General features: G+C 48.3%; 2 protein-coding genes across 5 annotated transcripts; both read right to left on the bottom strand.

Moving 5' to 3' along the window:
* Positions 1-585: 585 nt before the first annotated feature.
* Positions 586-5,051, bottom strand: tomm34 (translocase of outer mitochondrial membrane 34). Of its 4 annotated transcripts, none has more exons than XM_086200346.1 (8): positions 4,886-5,019; positions 3,819-3,972; positions 3,308-3,407; positions 3,070-3,222; positions 2,669-2,835; positions 1,954-2,101; positions 1,478-1,604; positions 586-1,392 (listed from the first exon to the last, which is right to left on the bottom strand). In XM_086200346.1, exons 2-8 carry the CDS (start codon positions 3,952-3,954, stop codon positions 1,294-1,296), a joined length of 930 nt encoding a protein of 309 aa, XP_086056472.1. In that variant the 5' UTR covers positions 3,955-3,972; positions 4,886-5,019; the 3' UTR covers positions 586-1,293. The 4 variants fall into 4 exon arrangements, with proteins under 4 accessions (XP_086056472.1, XP_086056473.1, XP_086056471.1 ...); XM_086200347.1 differs by having other exon boundaries at positions 3,819-4,071; positions 4,886-4,996; XM_086200345.1 differs by having other exon boundaries at positions 587-1,392; positions 3,819-3,967; positions 4,886-5,051.
* A 168-nt stretch (positions 5,052-5,219) lies between these two features.
* tgm8 (transglutaminase 8) lies at positions 5,220-17,305 on the bottom strand. Its single transcript, XM_086200343.1, has 16 exons — positions 17,067-17,305; positions 16,903-16,943; positions 15,827-15,997; positions 14,956-15,213; positions 14,769-14,887; positions 13,575-13,694; positions 12,863-13,040; positions 10,962-11,097; positions 9,590-9,699; positions 9,150-9,265; positions 8,934-9,060; positions 8,665-8,837; positions 8,376-8,550; positions 8,093-8,256; positions 7,753-7,886; positions 5,220-6,400 (listed from the first exon to the last, which is right to left on the bottom strand). The coding sequence occupies exons 2-16, from the start codon at positions 16,925-16,927 to the stop codon at positions 6,244-6,246; spliced, it is 2,163 nt and encodes a 720-aa protein (XP_086056469.1). The 5' UTR covers positions 16,928-16,943; positions 17,067-17,305; the 3' UTR covers positions 5,220-6,243.
* Positions 17,306-17,885: the final 580 nt, after the last annotated feature.

Below are 17,885 nucleotides of genomic sequence, written 5' to 3'. Positions count from 1 at the left end.
GCTAACGAGGGGACGGAAGGGGGAACGCGTTCCCTGGGTGGCGTCTGACTTCCAACCTCGAGCGACTCTCATGTCATTTCAGATGAACAGAAGCATAAAACCCTGACGTCAGGACGGCGTGGCGTTTCTCAGGAGGGAGAACTTCCACTCCTCCCCAACAAACTGGACCCAAATAAAAGTCAAAGCCCACAAACTTGAGCTTGCCAGTCCATTCAAGTCTTTTTTTTTTTCTGAGATGTTTAAATTTGTTTTTGCATTCAAGTGCTCAAAAATTCTTCCTCTCTCGTCCACGTCACTTCTTCGAGTGGAAGCGCAGGAAGAGCCAGCCACGTACGTTAAGCTTGAAGCTCACGGAGAACCACAGCTGACAGCAGCCAACGGTCCAACTCTCGCCCGGTTCGGTGCTCGTTCATGGGCGGGGTTTTCTGTTGGGTGAATGTCATTTGTTAAACCACCTTCAAAAAAAGCCTCCTGGTTTGGTCGGTAACTTGCCCGCGGTCCGTCAGTCTCAATCTTCCCCTCCGGCTGCTTCTGACATCAGGATGTTTTATTGTTGATTGTGACGTCGCTGCTTGTCAAGAACCACAAGAGCCGGAGTACATTTAAAGTTTATTTGCCGTTAAAATAGTTGACAAAACCCAATATTAGAAAAAAACAAACAGGAGTGGTAGATCAGGCTGAGGTCATGCCGTCCCTGCGCGTAGATGGACAGACGCAGCGGAAACAGCAGCAGATTGAGGACGAAGACAGGCACTTGAAGAGAGACGGGGCGGCCAAGTCGGTCAGACGGTTCCTTGAAGACCCGTTCAAGGAAACTTTACTCGATTCACATTTCAAAGACAACTTGATGCTTCAGGACTCGAGACCCTCAGCAGAACGACTCAGACGGCGGCGGGACCTAGAACACGGTTACCGTAGAAACGATGAGTACTTGAGGAGTTGGGACCAAGAATGCAGCTCGAGTCAACGTTGAATCGGTGGTGATGGAAGGTTTTCAGAAATGCGCGTGTGATCGTTTCAGCTCCCATAAATAAACATAAATAGTGACGTGAAACTGACCAACTATTAAAACGAACAATCGCAGGTGGCGACTCGATACACCTCACCGACCACAGCTGAGTTTTCCGGAAGCGGCCCGAGCTCCCCATTTGTTCCGGGGTGAGTCGATGGGTCAAGCCCGTGTTTGGGAGCTTCAGGGAAACGCAGACCATCCATGACTCGGAGCGACAGGGTGGTGCCACTGCTGGACGTCAGTGATGCGTCCGTTCTCACCGCCGAGTCCCGGGCGCTCCGTCACTTCTTCTGCACCTCCTGCAGCAGCTTCAGGGCCGCCGTGTTCTTTGGTTCCACCTTGAGGAGGCGGTTCAGGTCGGCCTCGCAGGCGCTCGTATCCTGGAGGAGGGAAAATCTTTCAGACTGACTGAACGTAGCATCGCATAGAGTTTGTGGTACATTTCAGAAGCTGCACCCTCCTCACCTTCAGCTCCTTGTGAGCCTGCGCCCTCCGGTAGAGAGCCTTGATGTTGGCGGCGTCTATCATCAGAGCCTCGTCACAATCTCTGACGGCGTCTCGGTACTGCTTCACCGTCAAGTAGCACAGCGCCCTGATCTCACAGAAAGAGAATCTCCATCACTTTCCCTCCATTGAACACTTTCATCTCTTTTTTTGGGGGAGCGTTTTTTACTGGACAGTAGACAGACAGGAAGGGGGGGTGACATGCATCAAAGGAAACCTCCAGCAGGACTGTGAACCGGGGTCGGCTGCGTACGAGACATGCGCTCTAACCACTCGACCACCTGAGTGAGTCGATGTTTGAAACATGACAATGTGCATCCTACGGACAAGAGGGCGATTCAGACTGGCGTCAGATCCGCCACGCGTGTTCTAAAACGCTTCCGAAAGAAAACAGGACAAGGATTAGAGTGGGCTGTGTGGGAGGAGCCGAGACCCACCGGTTGGTGTAGGTGGTGACCTCAGCAGAGTTGTGTTTCAGGCTCTGGCTGTACTTCTCGATGGCCTTCTTGTGTTCACCTTTCTTCACCAGGTAGTTGCCTTCCTCCTTCAGGCTCTGGCCCTTCTTCACGTCCTTGTCGCTGGGAGCTGAGCGGACAGAAATGACCGTTACAAACTCAAGGTGCCACCGCACAGAACCTACGACCGCTGCGCCGCCAGCTGGTGGGTCATTTATTAAACCGTGTTTGTGATCATTTTCCAGTTCTTCTACACTCTTGAGGCCACAGACGATGTCAGAACAAGGTGAGTTAGCGACAAGAACAAAGCCAGCTGCAGTGATGAGCTCATCTATAATTCTATTTCTCCAGAATAAAAGGAACAAATATTTTCTCAAATCCAGATCTGGGGACCTCAATGTTCCCAACAAGTTATCCACTAAACCTACATCTGCTAATTTAGAAACTATTTTGTGGGAATCAATTTGATAAAGCAGACAACGTTTTAGAGAAAAGCGTGTTTGACGACTTTCTAAGGGGGTATGCTAACACTTCCCCTCCACTACCATTCATTACGCTAAGCTAACTAGCGTGGGTCTGGCTCCTAGGGAAGAGCCTCCATCTTCTTGTCTGCCTCTGATAACGATGGAACATGAAACGTTCCCTGGGAGATGGCGTGTTCTTCGTCGGGGGAGCCTGACCAGAGAAAGCCACTCACCGGGCTTGTTGGTTTGCCGGCTGCGGTTCTGTTCTGGTTGTGCAGGAGCAGCTTTGCCTGCAGTTTGTTGGGTCAGTTTCTCTCGGACAGACAGAGGAACGGTGGGAATGAGAGGAAGCTTTTCCCTCCACGTTGGACCGTCCGCTTCCGTCAGCGCCTTCGTCATCCTGGAAAATGTTGGTGAGAAGAGAACGTGTCAGAGGGAAGGCGCTGCGGTGCCTCCAGCTTTATGCGCACTACAGGCGATCAAAATGATGCTCCAGACTCTGAGGTTTACTCGCTAAACATCTGGAGCCTGAAGGTTGTTTGCTGCTGAGCTTGAAAATCTTAAAACACCAGGTTGCCTCCGACACATCAATCAAACTACTTCAACGCCGCCGGGCGGGCCGTCCACCAGGTACCTGCTGGTGCCGTCGTGGGCGGCGGCTATGTTACAGTCGATCTGCAGGGCGGTCTTGTAGTCGACATAGGCCTGCCTGTACCGCTCCAGAGCCTCAGAGGCGGCAGCGCGACGCAGCAGAGACTTCACGTTGAACGGGGACAACTCCAGCGCCCTGCAGAGACACGTGAGAACGTTACAGGTGGCACACACCACCCCGAGGGCGCAGGGGAGGACGAGCACGAGATCCATCAACTTACATGTTGCAGTCTTTCATACACTCGCCACAGTTGCCCTCCTTGAGGTAGCTGGCTGCACGGTTGGAGTACAAAATGGCCAAATCATCCGGGTTCTTTTTACCTTCAATGACAAATCAAGAGGAAACCGGCGAAGAAGTCAGTAAGAAACGGGTCTACTGGGCGAATCCGGGGAGACACTCCAGGCACCAGGACCACCACTGACTCACTACGCATTCAGAGTTCAAATGTTGGTTCAAAGGTGGGGTGAAACATTTCAGTGACAGCTTAGCTGTTGTTTGTGCCAGTCTCCGTTAGCTTCAAGCTAGCTGTGCGTGGATGGTTCCTCCTGAAAGCTGGAGTCAAAGTCTTCACATATTTGTGAGAACTTAAAAGGTAAAACACCCTTCAGGTGCAGTGGGCAGATCACATGTGAGCGACTGTTAGTGGGCGGAGCATTTATTATGTAATGGCACAAAAACATATGAAAGCCTGAGGGCAGGTGTGACTCGTGTAGCAGGGAGGTGTTACTCACCGGCCCTCTCCAGCTCTCTGATGGCCTGGCTGTACTGACTGATGGCGTCTCCATACTGGCCCGTCTTAAAACATTCATTTCCAGCTTGTTTCAGCTCCAGCCAGGACTGGGATTTGGGTCTGGGTTTCTGTGGCATTTCCTCTGTCCAACTGACCTCAGAGAAAACAGCAGGACTGTGTCCATCACCTCAGTAGACGAGCATTGACTGATCAGATCAGGTCAGCAGGTCAACCGCACAAGTGCCACAAAGCTGCTGTAATTATGATTATTGATGTGCAACAAGAGGAAGCCGTCACATCTGTGTTCAACTTCATCTACAACAGCAAACTGTAATCACATAAAATAATCATGGAGCGATGGAAGCGTGCAGTTTTAAAAATCACAGATTCAAACAAATCAGACGCGACTCGCCACCTTAAAAGGAAAAAGAAAGAAATTAAAGAAAACTGGCAGCTCTTTTTTTGAATGTTATTCTGGAACATAATTCACTGTGATTCATTTCATTTTCCTGACGTTCCCTCTGGGTCGTGATGACGAAATGTCCCATTACTGTGACTTGTTCCCGCTGAACTGTTACTGGTGAGTGGATCTGAATAAAGTTATTTTTTAAAATGAGGCTAACGTTGCCTTAGCTAACCGTTAGCCTACAAGCCTGTTAACGTGACTTAATCACTTCCTGTTGGCTCAAGCGCCGTCAGAGCAACGACTGACGGTTATATCGCAACTAAACAAAACAAAGTTTATCTCACCGAACGTTTCGTCCCGCTCGGTTCTCCGGTACCGGCCGAGTTAGCTCGCTAGCAAAAACATGCTAATAATTCAAGCGGCACGAGAGTGGCGTTTCTCCAATTTAGCCAACTCAGCAGGCTAGCAGCACTGCTAATGTTAGCTATGCTAATGCTAGTTTTGCTAATGCCGGAGACTCGCGTGTCTTACCGGCTTTTGGGCCTCGCCAGAGCGAGCCGGTCCTCCTCACAACAACGCCGTTAAACAGTAGAAATGTTCCAGCTGACTCCCGGCGCCTAGGACTCTGTAGCACGAGTCCACGTTAGCAAGCTCGGTCTTACTTTCAAGACTTTCACTCCTCCGGTTGCTTGACAGATGAAGAGCGGGGTAACCTGAGGAAGTCGCCGGCTGCAGTGGTAACTTCCAGGGGGCTCTTGTCGGAGCTGTAGGGGGTTGGGGTGGGGGGTTCGACGGTATCGCTTTCGTTTTTCACGCTGCTGCTTTCATGCTCCTTGGAGAATGCGGGACTCGGCAGTGCGCCCTCTGGTGGACAATTATTGAAAGTACCAGTAATAAAATGCTAAAACAGAAGGGGAAATTTTTAAAAATGGAACATAACTTGGAACATAAAAGTAACAAAAAACACAAGATGGAAAACGTGGGAAATGAGTAGTAAGAAGTGTAAGTCTTTATTGACAACTGTCCCAAATGTGGTTACAACTTGATTAAACTATGTATTTATGTATGACATGAATGTACCCCACATCCCCAATAATCAACATCTCCCCTCAACACTAACCTTTTCATCCATTTATTAAGTCACTTATAATATAATAAAGGACACATTTTCAAACTCTTAAATTGTAGCCCTCTTCTTTATCACAAAGGATCTTATTTATTTTAGTTAAACTTTACTGATGTTTTATTTTTGAGCATCTTTACTACATGGCCTCAGACTGGTGCTTCTACAGCGTCTCAAACCAGGGGCAAACAAACCTTTTCCCCAGGTGGTCTAAAACTCAAACCTAATGGTGAAATGATGAAGAAAAACCCAACACTGCCTGTTACAGCGACGTATAAAGAACATTTTTAAGGTGGCTCTTCTACATCCCGGGTACATTTTTCAAGTGTAAGTAACTCCGAAGCAGTCAGAATCAGAAGGACATTAAAAATAGCAGCAACAAACGACACCGCACCTTTGCAAAGAGAAAGACATTTTACCAAAACCAAATTTGACCATGATCATATCAAAGATAAAACATATACAATATAGGCAGTAGTTGTGAGTGAAATAGTGGCACTTCTGTTGGTTTTTTCACCTCCATTTTCCACCCCACCACAGCTTACTGGTCGTGCTTAGCCTGCCAAACTGACAAGACTTAAACCCTGAGACACGAGCCAATGCAAACATGGCTGCCTCGCCATGGTCACACCATTTAACATCAACTCAGTCTTCACCATCACCAAGTTCTCCAGGTGGTTCTGACCAGGTCTGAGATGATCCAGTCGACCCACTCAGAGGAGATCAATGTAAATAAAACATGTCCTTTCCTGTTACCACCAAATGGCGCTGAGACTCATCTGCCCCCCCAATTAAACAAACTCTCCTTTGACCCGTCCTACACGCCCCACTCTGGGATCTCCCTGATGTCAGGAATAAGAAGCATTTTGTTTAGAGTGAAAGAACGAGTCTCGACATCTAGAGACTGCATGGTTCCACGGTGAAGGTGCAGCTGCCCTTGATGTCTTTGAACGTGTCGCAGTTGTAGTTGGCCATCAGAGTCTTCTTCCCTGCCTTGTAGGGAATCATGTGGAACTGGACACGAACACGGGTGTTTTCCTTCAGATCAGGAATGCTGCGGGAAATGGGGGGGGGGGCAGATTGTGGGTCAAATTTATGATTTATGATTTATATTTAGTGATTTCAGACAGTTGAGGGGAAGCTGGTACTTTTCAACCTGGGAGTTATTTCTCTCTATACATGTATATATCTACCTGAACCCTATACACATAGATACACATAGCTATAGATAGATAAAGGTGTACAGGTGTATAGGTGTACAGATGTACAAGTGTATAGGTGTACAGGTGTATAGGTGTACAGGTGTACAGATGTATAGGTGTACAGGTGTACAGGTGTATAGATGTACAGATGTACAAGTGTATAGGTGTACAGGTGTATAGGTGTACAGGTGTACAGGCGTATAGATGTACAGGTGTACAGATGTACAGATGTATAGGTGTACAGGTGTACAGGTGTATAGATGTACAGGTGTACAGGCGTATAGATGTACAGGTGTACAGATGTACAGATGTATAGGTGTACAGGTGTACAGGTGTATAGATGTACAGATGTACAGATGTATAGGTGTACAGGTGTATAGATGTACAGATGTATAGGTGTACAGATGTACAGGTGTACAGGTGTATAGATGTACAGGTGTACAGGTGTACAGATGTATAGATGTACAAGTGTATAGGTGTACAGATGTATAGGTGTACAGGTGTACAGGTGTATAGATGTACAGATGTATAGGTGTACAGATGTACAGGTGTACAGGTGTATAGATGTACAGGTGTATAGATGTACAGGTGTACAGGCGTATAGATGTACAGGTGTACAGGCGTATAGATGTATAGGTGTACAGATGTACAAGTGTATAGATGTACAGATGTACAGGTGTACAGATGTACAGATGTATAGGTGTACAGGTGTACAAGTGTATAGATGTACAGATGTACAGGTGTACAGATGTACAGATGTATAGGTGTACAGGTGTACAAGTGTATAGATGTACAGATGTACAGGTGTACAGATGTACAGATGTATAGATGTACAGGTGTATAGATGTACAGATGTACAGGTGTACAGATGTACAGGTGTACAGGTGTATAGATGTACAGGTGTACAGGCGTATAGATGTACAGGTGTATAGATGTACAGGTGTACAGATGTACAGGTGTATAGATGTACAGGTGTACAGATGTATAGGTGTACAGGTGTACAGGCGTATAGATGTACAGGTGTATAGATGTACAGGTGTACAGATGTACAGGTGTATAGATGTACAGGTGTACAGATGTATAGGTGTACTGGTGTACAGGTGTACAGATGTATAGATGTACAGATGAACAGGTGTACAGATGAACAGGTGTACAGATGAACAGGTGTACAGGTGTGCAGGTGTATATATACACACATACTGACCTGGATTCTATATCCTCTTTGATCAAACCACTTCCAGACAGAGTCAGTGTGCAGTTCGTCAGCAGCTCCTGAGTCGGGTTTGTAAAACTCACTTCAATTTTAACCAGACGCCCGAGTTTGACTTCATCGCCAACCTGCAACAAACCCAGGGAGACACAAACCCTGAACCAAAGCTCTAGAGAAACAACAACCCTCAACAACATGAGAGCGGCGAGGACGAGGTGAAAACACGGTGATTCGGTTTCAGGTCAATGTAGAGCAGTCAGCCAGAGTAGAGGGGAGGGATGATGACGCCTGTCATGTGACCACCAAAGCCCCCGAGCAGGCGGCGTCTACTCACTGTGACAGTGAGGGGGGGCTCTTCCAGCACCACATCGTCCTCAGCCAGGTAAGTATTCTCCGGCCTGAGTTTGTCCTCAACAATGGCGGTGACCTTTATGTTGTCGCTCTCCATCATGTGTTTGTGGTAGGCTGAGAAGGGGACGGTGATGGGGATGGACAGCTCTGCAGGAGACATTTACACGCAGCATTTATGACAGGACCCTCTGTACTTTCTAACCCCGTGGTTTTCAGCCACGCAGATTATTTGGAGTATTTTTGTACTTTGCAGCGGCGGCGGTTACCTTTCTCTGGCAGCAGTGTCTCCTCCTTCACCTCGCTGAGGATCTTCGACACGGTGGAGCCGTTGTACCTCATGCCGTGGGCGGTTATGCTGATGGACAGCGGCCGCTCGATGTGGCTCTCGCTGGTGAGCACCAGCTTCAGCTCCACGTCCTTCCCATTCACCGGCTTGGACACCTGCAGAACACGCAACGGAACCCACACATGAAGTGTTCCTACGCACACATCTGGAATCTCACTTTTGATTGATTTTGACTGAGAAAAACAAGACCTCTCTGATGTTGGAATCACCTCTTTGAACTTTATGACCAGCTGTGGCAGTGGGGGGAGCTCGTTCTCCCCCTCGTCCCCATCCATCTCCCCCGTTCCCTCCTCCTCTTCCTCCCCCCCTGCCTCCATCTCCTCATCCTTGTTATTGTCTCGGCTGGAGGCGTATTTAAAGACCGCCCTCTCCCTCTCAGTCCCTGTGAGACAGAAGTTCAGTGCACCTACTGGACAGCGTGTGTGTGTGTGTGTGTGTGTGTGTGTGTGTGTGTGTGTGTGTGTTCAGGTACACTCACCTTCCTTATGTTTATAGTTGTGTGTGATGTCAAACCTCTCGTCGGAGCCGATGGACTTGGTGGAGATTTTCTTACCAACTCTCTTCGTGTCTGATGACATCACCACTTTTGTTCCGTCAGCTTTGATCTGACAGGACACGCAGAGGTCAAGAAAATCATCATTCTGTTTCTCGTGTCGTCATTCTTTTCTTTTTTTAATCTCCCAAAAAAACTGACCAGCCAATCAATGCAGTCAGCGTTGACCTCAGCAAAGACAAACGGGACGTCATAGTTGAAGCCTGTTTCTCCGCTCAGGATGGCTTTGACCGACGCCGGGCCACAGCGGTACACACCTGGACACACAACAACCCTCACAATCACATCGACTAGCGTGGATTAAAGCGTGGACACCGACAGACAGAATCTGCTGAAATGTGCAGGAGATTCTGTCTGGAGCCCCGGGAACAGAAGGAGACTTACAGAGCAGAGCTTCAGTTTTACTGTGGTTTCATGGTAAAAAGGTTTTGCTAACATCCTGTCACATGACACATGTGCAGTGTTTACAAGCTGGAGAGGGTGCAACCCTGGCAGCATCATCCCACAGTGGAAAAGGTCAGCGGTTACGTTCAGTCGTAAAAGAAACAGAACAGAGCAGAAAAGAAAAGAATGCTGCTCACCGCCACTCAGCTCTTGTGGTGTTGGATCCAGAACCTGCCAACCGTCATATTTGCCATCACCTGCCAGGTCCGACCGCTTCATCCAGGCCTCCACCCACACATGGAAGTTCCTGCAAGGGAACACAGCACCTCTATTGACTGAAGGACAGCGTGGCGTGTGAAGCACATGGACTCCAACAGCTCCCCAACATGACAACCAAACAAAGTCTCCACATCCTTTTCAAGCTGCGATCAAACTTTTTTATGAAACTTTTTTATGCTTTGCAACATCTCCAAATTTAGAGAAGAACGAAGCTCAATCAGGATCCGCTTCTTCCTCTGCGATCTGTGCTGTGGCCCGGCTGAAATGAGGGAAGCCTGAGAAAGAGAAGAATCAGAGGAGAAAAAACATCCAACTCCTGCTGAAGTAGGAACCAAGCGCCAACATGCTGACTCTGACCTGAAGTGCAGCAGCAGGACACAGCAGCCTTGCTGGCACAAATGCATATGGCTAAAGTTTATTTAGGGTTTCATGCCAGATTACACTTAATTATCTGTGTTGGGGAGTGTCATTCGTGTGGCGCAACACACCCGGAGAACTCCTTTGTCTGCCAAACAGCCGTGGCACCACTGCCCCAATAGTCACACCTTCTGTCCTGGAACCTGCGAGCTGCGGAGTGTTTGAGTGATTGACTGCAGCCAAGAATCTCACCCACGCCCTCTTACACAACTGATGTGATGACACAGTTGGCAGCAACGCAAGCGAGCTGGGAACCAAGAGTGAACATGAGGTGACAGAGGAGCAGCTGCAGAAGAGCTACACAGGGATGTGGCGTGTTTGTAGTCTAACAGGAAGCGGTCATCTCCTGGTTCCTCCACCAACAGGAAGTGGTCATCACTTGGCTCCTCACCCTAGCAGCCAATAGGATCGCTCCATGTGATTGTGGTGATTGAATCAGTAAATCAGCTCTGGTGAACAAAAGTTGATGATCTTCCAGGTTCAGTTCATCAGGATCATCTTCACTAATGAACCCTCTGATGATGCTGGAAGCCTGGATGCTACGGTTAGCCGTGCTAAGCTAACGTTAGTCTATGAAAGAGCCACACCAGGGTCACATGGCTTCAAGGTCACCACAGTTAAGCCTTTGACTTCTTGTGTGTCCCCTGATGACCTTTAATGACCTCCATGGCCTCTGTAGGCTCCTTCAGACTCTTGACTGACAGTCTTGGCGACAGTGACAGCATCTACAGCGATGGGGCCCGTCTCACTGCTTAGAAGAATCTGTTGGTTTTGTGCAATAATCAAAGAGCCCAAACGTGAGCTGCTTTTCCTCCTCTGATCCAGGAGTATTTCAAGTGTTGGGAGTGAAAAATCAGACGACCAGGAGCTCACCAGACGCTGTCCTCAGTCAGGTCTTCTTCAACTCCCTTGTCGATGTGGTACAGGTCAATGGACAGATTTGCATCGCAGTCGTGAGCTGAGCAGAAGTTTGTAACCACGCGGCAGGGAATGCCCAGCAGACGCATCACTGGAACCAAACACAAAGCCTTCGATCAATGAAACTATCAGTTCCAAACACAGATTCAGATTCTCAACTTTCCCTGTTTTCATCCCCCATTTTGTTTGAAACAAAAGAGACATTTGCTGAGTTGTGAGTCATCCAGTGGCCTGGGCTCACACCCCTGACCTGAGACTTGGCTTTGGGACTCGTGAGCAATACCTTGAGTTGCATTACAGAACTATTTTATGCACGTCATGCGTATCCTTCTGCATCTGCCAGCACCGTTAGCAGCAACGGCGGCGGCACACCTGCTACAATTTGATTAAATGTTTAGCAATAAAAGCTTCAGGTGAATAATTGAACATTTGGGATGTGAGAATAAAAGATGCTGAATCGACCACATCGGATGTTTTGAGGCTCTTGAGATCCAAATAGTTTTAGCAAACATATTGACCGTTAGCTTGGCTGCATCAGCTACACGTTAGCTTGCTGTTAGCTTTGTTGGACATGAACTAGTTTGGCGTTGGCTGAGTATTTTTAAAAAGATGAGTGTTTTTCTGTCGCTGGCTCTGCCGTGGTAACAGTGATTTGATCTGTGCCACCACCTGCAGGCAAACCTTAAACAAAGAGGAAGACATGATGGCAGAATTCTTCTCCGAACTGGGAACTTCCTGCTTGAGAACTCAAACCTCCAACCACAAAGTTTTCCAAGCTACAGGTGCACTTCCACAAAGAACATGGTGGGCCGTGTTCATGCAGAAACGGGTTTACGTTGCGACTGAAAGTGTTATCTGAATATAATTGACGTAAACCAACTGATAGTTGTTGTTTTACAATTAGAGTCAGAAAACTGACTCTCCATGAAGCCACGGTAGAACGTTGTTCGAGTGGGAATTCAGACTCTGACATACTTGTTCAAGCAGGATGTCGGAAAAGTCCCACTTCCAGTTCCCTGGAACGCAGCATAAAAGTCAAGAACAGGAGGGAAACGAGCAGTGGACTTGAGAATTGACTTGAACTAGAGACCAAATTCCCAGAAGTCGACTTGGCTTGGCATTCCAACACAGTTCAGAGCAGCACTGACCTGAAAGAAACTGTGAGAGAGTTCCTGTGCTGGCACATCAAAAGCTCTCGCAAATATTTGTGGCGAACGAGTCGTGGCAGGTTGTTTTGTAACTTGTCACTGTGTCTGCGCTCTTCACTCAGATGTACAAAATGTGCCGGCAGCTCAAACAACCTGATCCTTGCTAACTGCATAATGCTCTTAAAAGGCGAGTCACACCTCCAGAACAGCCAGAGGAATTCAGCTTGTGTGCCCGAAGCAGAAAAAAATTAAAATAAAAGGTCAACGGAGAGCAGGATTCTCTGTCAGGGCAAGTTTAAAAACCCTTTTAATTCTTGAGGAAAATAATTAACCATGGATTGTGGAAGTGTGTGTCACTGTGAAGCTGCAGAAGTGGAACAGAAAAACGCTGAATTGAGGTCCAAAAACAAAGAGAAGAGGCAGAAGGCTGCGATTGATGGACCATAAACAGAGCGGCGTCACGTCCAATCACGATGCCGCTCTGTTTATGGTCATTTATAGGTATAAAGTATTTTTCCACAAGACAACAAGTGGGAAACTTTTAAAATCTTTGGTATCTGCTTGTGGTTTGGATTTGCTCAGCGACAGCCGGATGAAACCACTGACCTTGATTTGGCAACATAATTACATAAATAGTCCTGGAATAAATGCAAATGAGAGCTCTAACGAGACCAGGCATGTTGAAGACGTCCTGGAGTCAGACGGTACCTGAACACATCACGCCCGCGAACACCCAGCACTGTCCGTACTTGACCGGGCTGCAGTCGTTCTTGAGCCAGTTGTGGAGGATGCTGTGGCTGCCGCTCCAGTGAGTGGGGCTGTGGCCGCCATCGTAGCCCCCCCCCCAGCGGCCCTCCAGGACACCCTCATCGTCATCAGAGTTTATCTGCAGGACAACAATCCCATGAGACCTTCAGAGCAAACATTATTTGTTATTTACTGATCACCCATCCTTGCACCAAATTTATCAAAACCTGTCCTTCAGTCTGAGGGACTTCCTGCTAACGTTGCACTGGCGATCACATGACGTCTTTGGCAGCGCTCATTTAAAGAAAGTAAAGATAAAATAAAAAAGATCTTTCCCCAGCCCATGAGCTGTTTGACGCGATCTGCTGACGCTGAGATCCTGACTGGACTCTCATTCAAATCCTCATCGGCGTGAATCAACTCTCATTCTTTCATATCTGCTACTTTTCCCTCTGGAAAGCTCATTTAAGATGAGGTCACAATCTGACCCCGGACGACGACAAGCCCAGATGAACTCAACACAACATCAGCCCCTCTGGGAGGATGTGATCGTCCATATAAAACAAGTCCACGGTCGCCACATCCGGACAGGAACTCCTCATTCACTGTCGTTCCCTGGCTGAAAGTCACTCGCCAGGCAATAATACTGCTAAGTATCTTCAGAGGGCAGTACCATGGCGCTGACCAGACGGCCGACGTAGATGGGGCTACAGCGCTGACACGCTTGGTAATCCAGATGCTCTTGGCTCTTCTCCAGGATCTTCAAACTAATATTCACCATGTCGTCCTCAAACTGGACAGACAGACAGAGACAGACAGATGGAGAGACAGACAGAGACAGACAGACAGGAGAGGAGAGGTCTGTTACGTCCCCTCAACCAGGCGTGTTCACCTCTGTCAAACATTCAAAGGTGTTGGTCGGTCGAGTGGTTAGTTTGAGGGTGACACGCAAGAGGCACACACCTTTAATATGAGCAAAAACTCCCCTTGGTTTGCTGAGGTTGCTAAGGCAACCATCTCTAGGTTTAATTTGATTTTGAGCGTTTCCGTCCATGCGTCTACTCGACCAGATTATTCACGTGGTCATGTGACATTCGGAACCTCATGATTAAATCTGAATACGCACACGGGTTTTTAGCTCAACTGTCTCTTTTACTCAGTGAACGTAGAAAGATTTGATCATGTTTTTTTCTTTCTCCTCTGCACGTGAGAACACAACCCAGAAGAAGAGGAAGAAGAAGAAGAATGAAGTTAAAATGCAAACATGGCCGGCAGCACGCTCAGAAATGAAGATGACGGTTTTTCCTCCTCCACGTGGGAACTCTCAGGAATGGTGACGTTTGGGGAGAAGAACTGCTGGTTCTGCGTATTTTATACGTTGTTGTTGTTGTTCTGCATTAATAAAGTTATCGTTATTGTCATTATAAACACATCAGAGCAGATGCCAGTTACTGGATGATTGCACGCATGTAAACACAGTCGGTCGAACGCATCAGAGACCCCAGGAGGAGAAACCACACAAGTGCACGGGTCTGCTGGGGTTTTTCAGGGTCTTACGTTGAAGGAGGGAGGTGCTGGACCTGCTCCACTCGTGAAGTGTCAGGCGAGAACTGTTGTTGGGATTTGGCGCCGTACAAATAAAACTGACTTGACGTCTCAGATCAATTTTCCGCCAAATTCTTTTTCCCAGGTTGAAAATGAATGTTTCAGCATCCAACAACGTCCTGATGGTATTCCGGATTAGCGATTTTGATAACACGCTTCTTCATCCAGCCTGACGGGACCTCCATGTGTGTGTGTGTGTACGGCAGGAAGTATGTCACACGTGTTGATGAGTGTAACTGCAGCAGGTGTGTTGGCGACGTACCTGACCAAAGTCCCACTTCTTAGTAAAGATGTAATCTGCACTTCCTACGTAGATGGTTCCTTCTTCATTCATCACATACTCCTGTCTCTCCTCCTCTCCACTCAGAAACACTGGGTCATCTGCACAGAGACAGGGTTAATAGACTGACAGACAGATGAGTGGGCAGACAGACGGGCGAGCAGCCTACCAGGACACCAGGGGTTGAAGAGCACCACCAGCGAAGCCACAAAATTTTCCTCATCCCGGTACTTCACTATCAACTCAAATTCCCCGATGGGGGTGTCAGCGGGGGGAGTGATGTTCAGGGTCAAGTCGCTCTGCAGTGAGGGGAAGCTGTTGAGGAGCATCACCTTCCACACTGCCTTTGCTGATGAAGAACGCTGAATCTTGTTGTCTGGGATACCAAAGCACGAGAACGTGCCCAGTTCCTCAGAGACTTCTGCCCCTGCAGGGACAGGTCAGACCTTCATGTCAAGCAACACTCAAAGTCTTTGGCGAAGACTCTGGTTTGTGCATCATCGTCAGAGCCAGACAAGCCCACTGAGCGCCTCTCCTCTGCTCTCTGGAGCTCCAGCCTCCAGCAGACAGCTGAATGCTCGTAGCTTAGCTGCAACGACACGAGCAGCGGGATGATGGAGGGAGACGCCTCAAATCTACTTTTCTATGAAACGGTCTCTGCCTCCATTTCTAGAACTAAAGTTGTTGACATTCACTGGGAGGTCCTGAAAGGAGCGCATGGAGAACTGTCCAACAGTCCTGCCAGCACCAGAAATACAGTAAAACGAGCAGCACAGGCAGGAATGGAGAAATGCTCTTCTTCCTTTCAGGACTTCCCGGGACTTTTTGCGTTTGATATCAAAAACTTCTCACATACTCCTCAAGTAGAATTTTGAATGGAGGTTTTTACCAGAGCACTATTATATCTGAGTACTTCTACTTCAGTCGGGGGGCAGTGTACTCGCTGCATCGCCAGTCCTGTTCGCTGTGTCTCGTTTTCAGGTGAACTGTTCCTTGAACAGTGCAGCGGTGATGCACGGGCCTCACTGGGAGCTACGCACCTGTCATGGCGGTGAAGGTGAGAGGGTAAAGGTTCTTGTTGAAGGGCTGCGTCAGTTTGAGGGACATGGTGAAGGACTGGCCACGCCGCACGATCAGCTGATCCACCGAGATCTCACTGGTGTGGTGGTCAGTGTTGTTGGTCTTGGTGTGCAAGTCCATCGACCTGAAGACTGGGAGAAATGTAGAAAAACACAACCTGATTCTGCCGAACTGTGAGAAGCTCATCAGCCATCGCTTCTTTCACTCGCCAAGAAAAGAGAGAGGATGATGTTCTGCTGGGGAGCCCAGCTGAGCAGCCACCAGCAGGACAGATGAGACAAGCGTCAAACTCATCAAACCAATCCAGTTCATATTTGCTCACAAAGGTCACGGAAGGAAAAAGCCGTCGGGTTCGTAAACAGGATCAGATTCTGTCACACGGTTCCACATTTTTAACGTTCTCGTCTCGTTTTCGGGCGACTCGAGGACGGAGGAACTCTCGGAAAATTGAAATTCCTACACTACACTTAAGAATACCATTCAGAGCCCGTACCTCTTGAACTGTCATTCATCGCACTCGCTTCTCTAGCAGGCTGGAGCAAACCCAGCACCAAACGTTCGCTGACGATTTTGATTTAACCGCTTGTCAAATTCACTTTCAGCCATGAAATGACAGCAAATGGGAAGGAAGGAGAGTGCCTCGAAATGTGAAAGAGACAAGAGGGAGATGCTAGAAGGATGGAAAGAGGGAGGAGAGTAGACGGCTGAACGGGCTGCAGCCGAGGGGAGGTGAAGTTGCCTCCGGGATGAACTGATGGAGAGGAAAATTCTCTAATAGTTTGCAGATCAGTCCCCCAAAAAGAACGTGTACAAGTCTAATATCTGAATGGTACTTGACACGAGCACTGCTGCTGGAAGTGGTTTTAGTTACAACATGGAGCCACGCGTCATGCAGGCCTTCCTTGAGTTAGATGGAGCAGCGTTGGGGGTCTCTCTGCTCGTACACACTCACACAACCTGGTGTGATAAAAAGGGTTAAAACAGATTCCTTTAAAAAGAAAATGTACTTCGTGCTGCAAAAACACAATGTACTAACCAGATTTCCGGTCCTCTGAGGCCATGTTTCTCGGAGTTTCTCTGTGGCAGGAGCAGAAAGCACAGTGGAGTACAGTTGAAGACGAGCTCCGTCAAAGAGTAGCAGCACAATGGCAGGTGGCTCAAAGCTGACTGGCCCTGAAATACCTGCCAAGCCCAACCCACCTCTGGTGAAGGGGGAACACCTCTGGCAACCTGGGGCTTTAACCTTTTACCAGCCGGTCCCGTCACTGCTGTCAGGTTGAGAAACACTTCAGGTTTGCTTTTCAATCAACAACAAATGGAACTACCGTTGTAAACGAGCCCAGACTTCTGCGTCTCTAGTGAGGGTGAGGGTGAGGGTGAGGACTCGCCGGCAACGCACCCAGATCCAGCACTGTCGGCGAGTTTGTTGAGTGTTGACATTCCCCGGCTGGTCTGACAGAAGCAGTATACGTGCTCATGATGACTAGTTGGAAAAACCCCAGCATATACAGTGTGTGTGTGTGTGTGTGTGTGTGTGTGTGTGTGTGTGTGTGTATACATGTAGGTATATGTAGGAGAATCGTGGCTGAAGGAGTGTGGTGCCAAATATCAAGTATGCTCCTTTCCTCCATGGGGCTGTGACTCTTCACATATTCAACAACATTAATGCTCAAAGTTCGTCTGAGAAAAGCAAAGCAATGATTTACTGGCTGGAACTACTTTGCTGACTGGGCGCAGTGATTTGACGCAGCACCTCCAAAGCTCCACTGGAACTTGGGTCAACAGGACCAAACGTTTGTTGAGGACTAGAAGAGCGACTGCTGCTACTGATGATGATGAGGAGGAGGACTCCTGCTGGACACACCAGCATCCTGGACCTGAGCTAGCTGATGCTAACACTTCCACCCACTACCAGCCATTGGGCTAAGCTAACTAGCCTGGACCTGAGCTAGCTGATGCTAACACTTCCCACCCGCTACCAGCCATTGGGCTGAGCTAACTAGCCTGGACCTGAGCTAG

Source organism: Aulostomus chinensis, chromosome 3, assembly GCF_037954235.1.
Source record: "Aulostomus chinensis isolate RoL2024-O1b breed Wild chromosome 3, RoL_Achi_v1.0, whole genome shotgun sequence".
NCBI classification, from domain to species: Eukaryota; Metazoa; Chordata; class Actinopteri; order Syngnathiformes; family Aulostomidae; genus Aulostomus; species Aulostomus chinensis.
This window is presented reverse-complemented; position numbering and strand designations above follow the sequence as displayed.

What these genes read in the sequence shown, in the direction of transcription:
- tomm34 (XM_086200345.1), bottom strand. Translation starts at nt 3,954, where the DNA reads ATGCCACAGAAACCCAGACCCAAATCCCAGTCCTGGCTGGAGCTGAAA. An exon ending in CCGGCAAACCAACAAGCCCG is followed by an intron (nt 2,102 to 2,668) that starts GTGAGTGGCTTT and finishes CTGTCCGCTCAG; the next exon opens with CTCCCAGCGACAAGGACGTG. An exon ending in GTCACCACCTACACCAACCG is followed by an intron (nt 1,605 to 1,953) that starts GTGGGTCTCGGC and finishes CTGTGAGATCAG; the next exon opens with GGCGCTGTGCTACTTGACGG.
- tgm8 (XM_086200343.1), bottom strand. Translation starts at nt 16,927, where the DNA reads ATGGCCTCAGAGGACCGGAAATCTG. An exon ending in AGAAGTGGGACTTTGGTCAG is followed by an intron (nt 13,695 to 14,768) that starts GTACGTCGCCAA and finishes CTGTCTGTCCAG; the next exon opens with TTTGAGGACGACATGGTGAA. An exon ending in CGCGGGCGTGATGTGTTCAG is followed by an intron (nt 11,098 to 12,862) that starts GTACCGTCTGAC and finishes GTTTGGTTCCAG; the next exon opens with TGATGCGTCTGCTGGGCATT.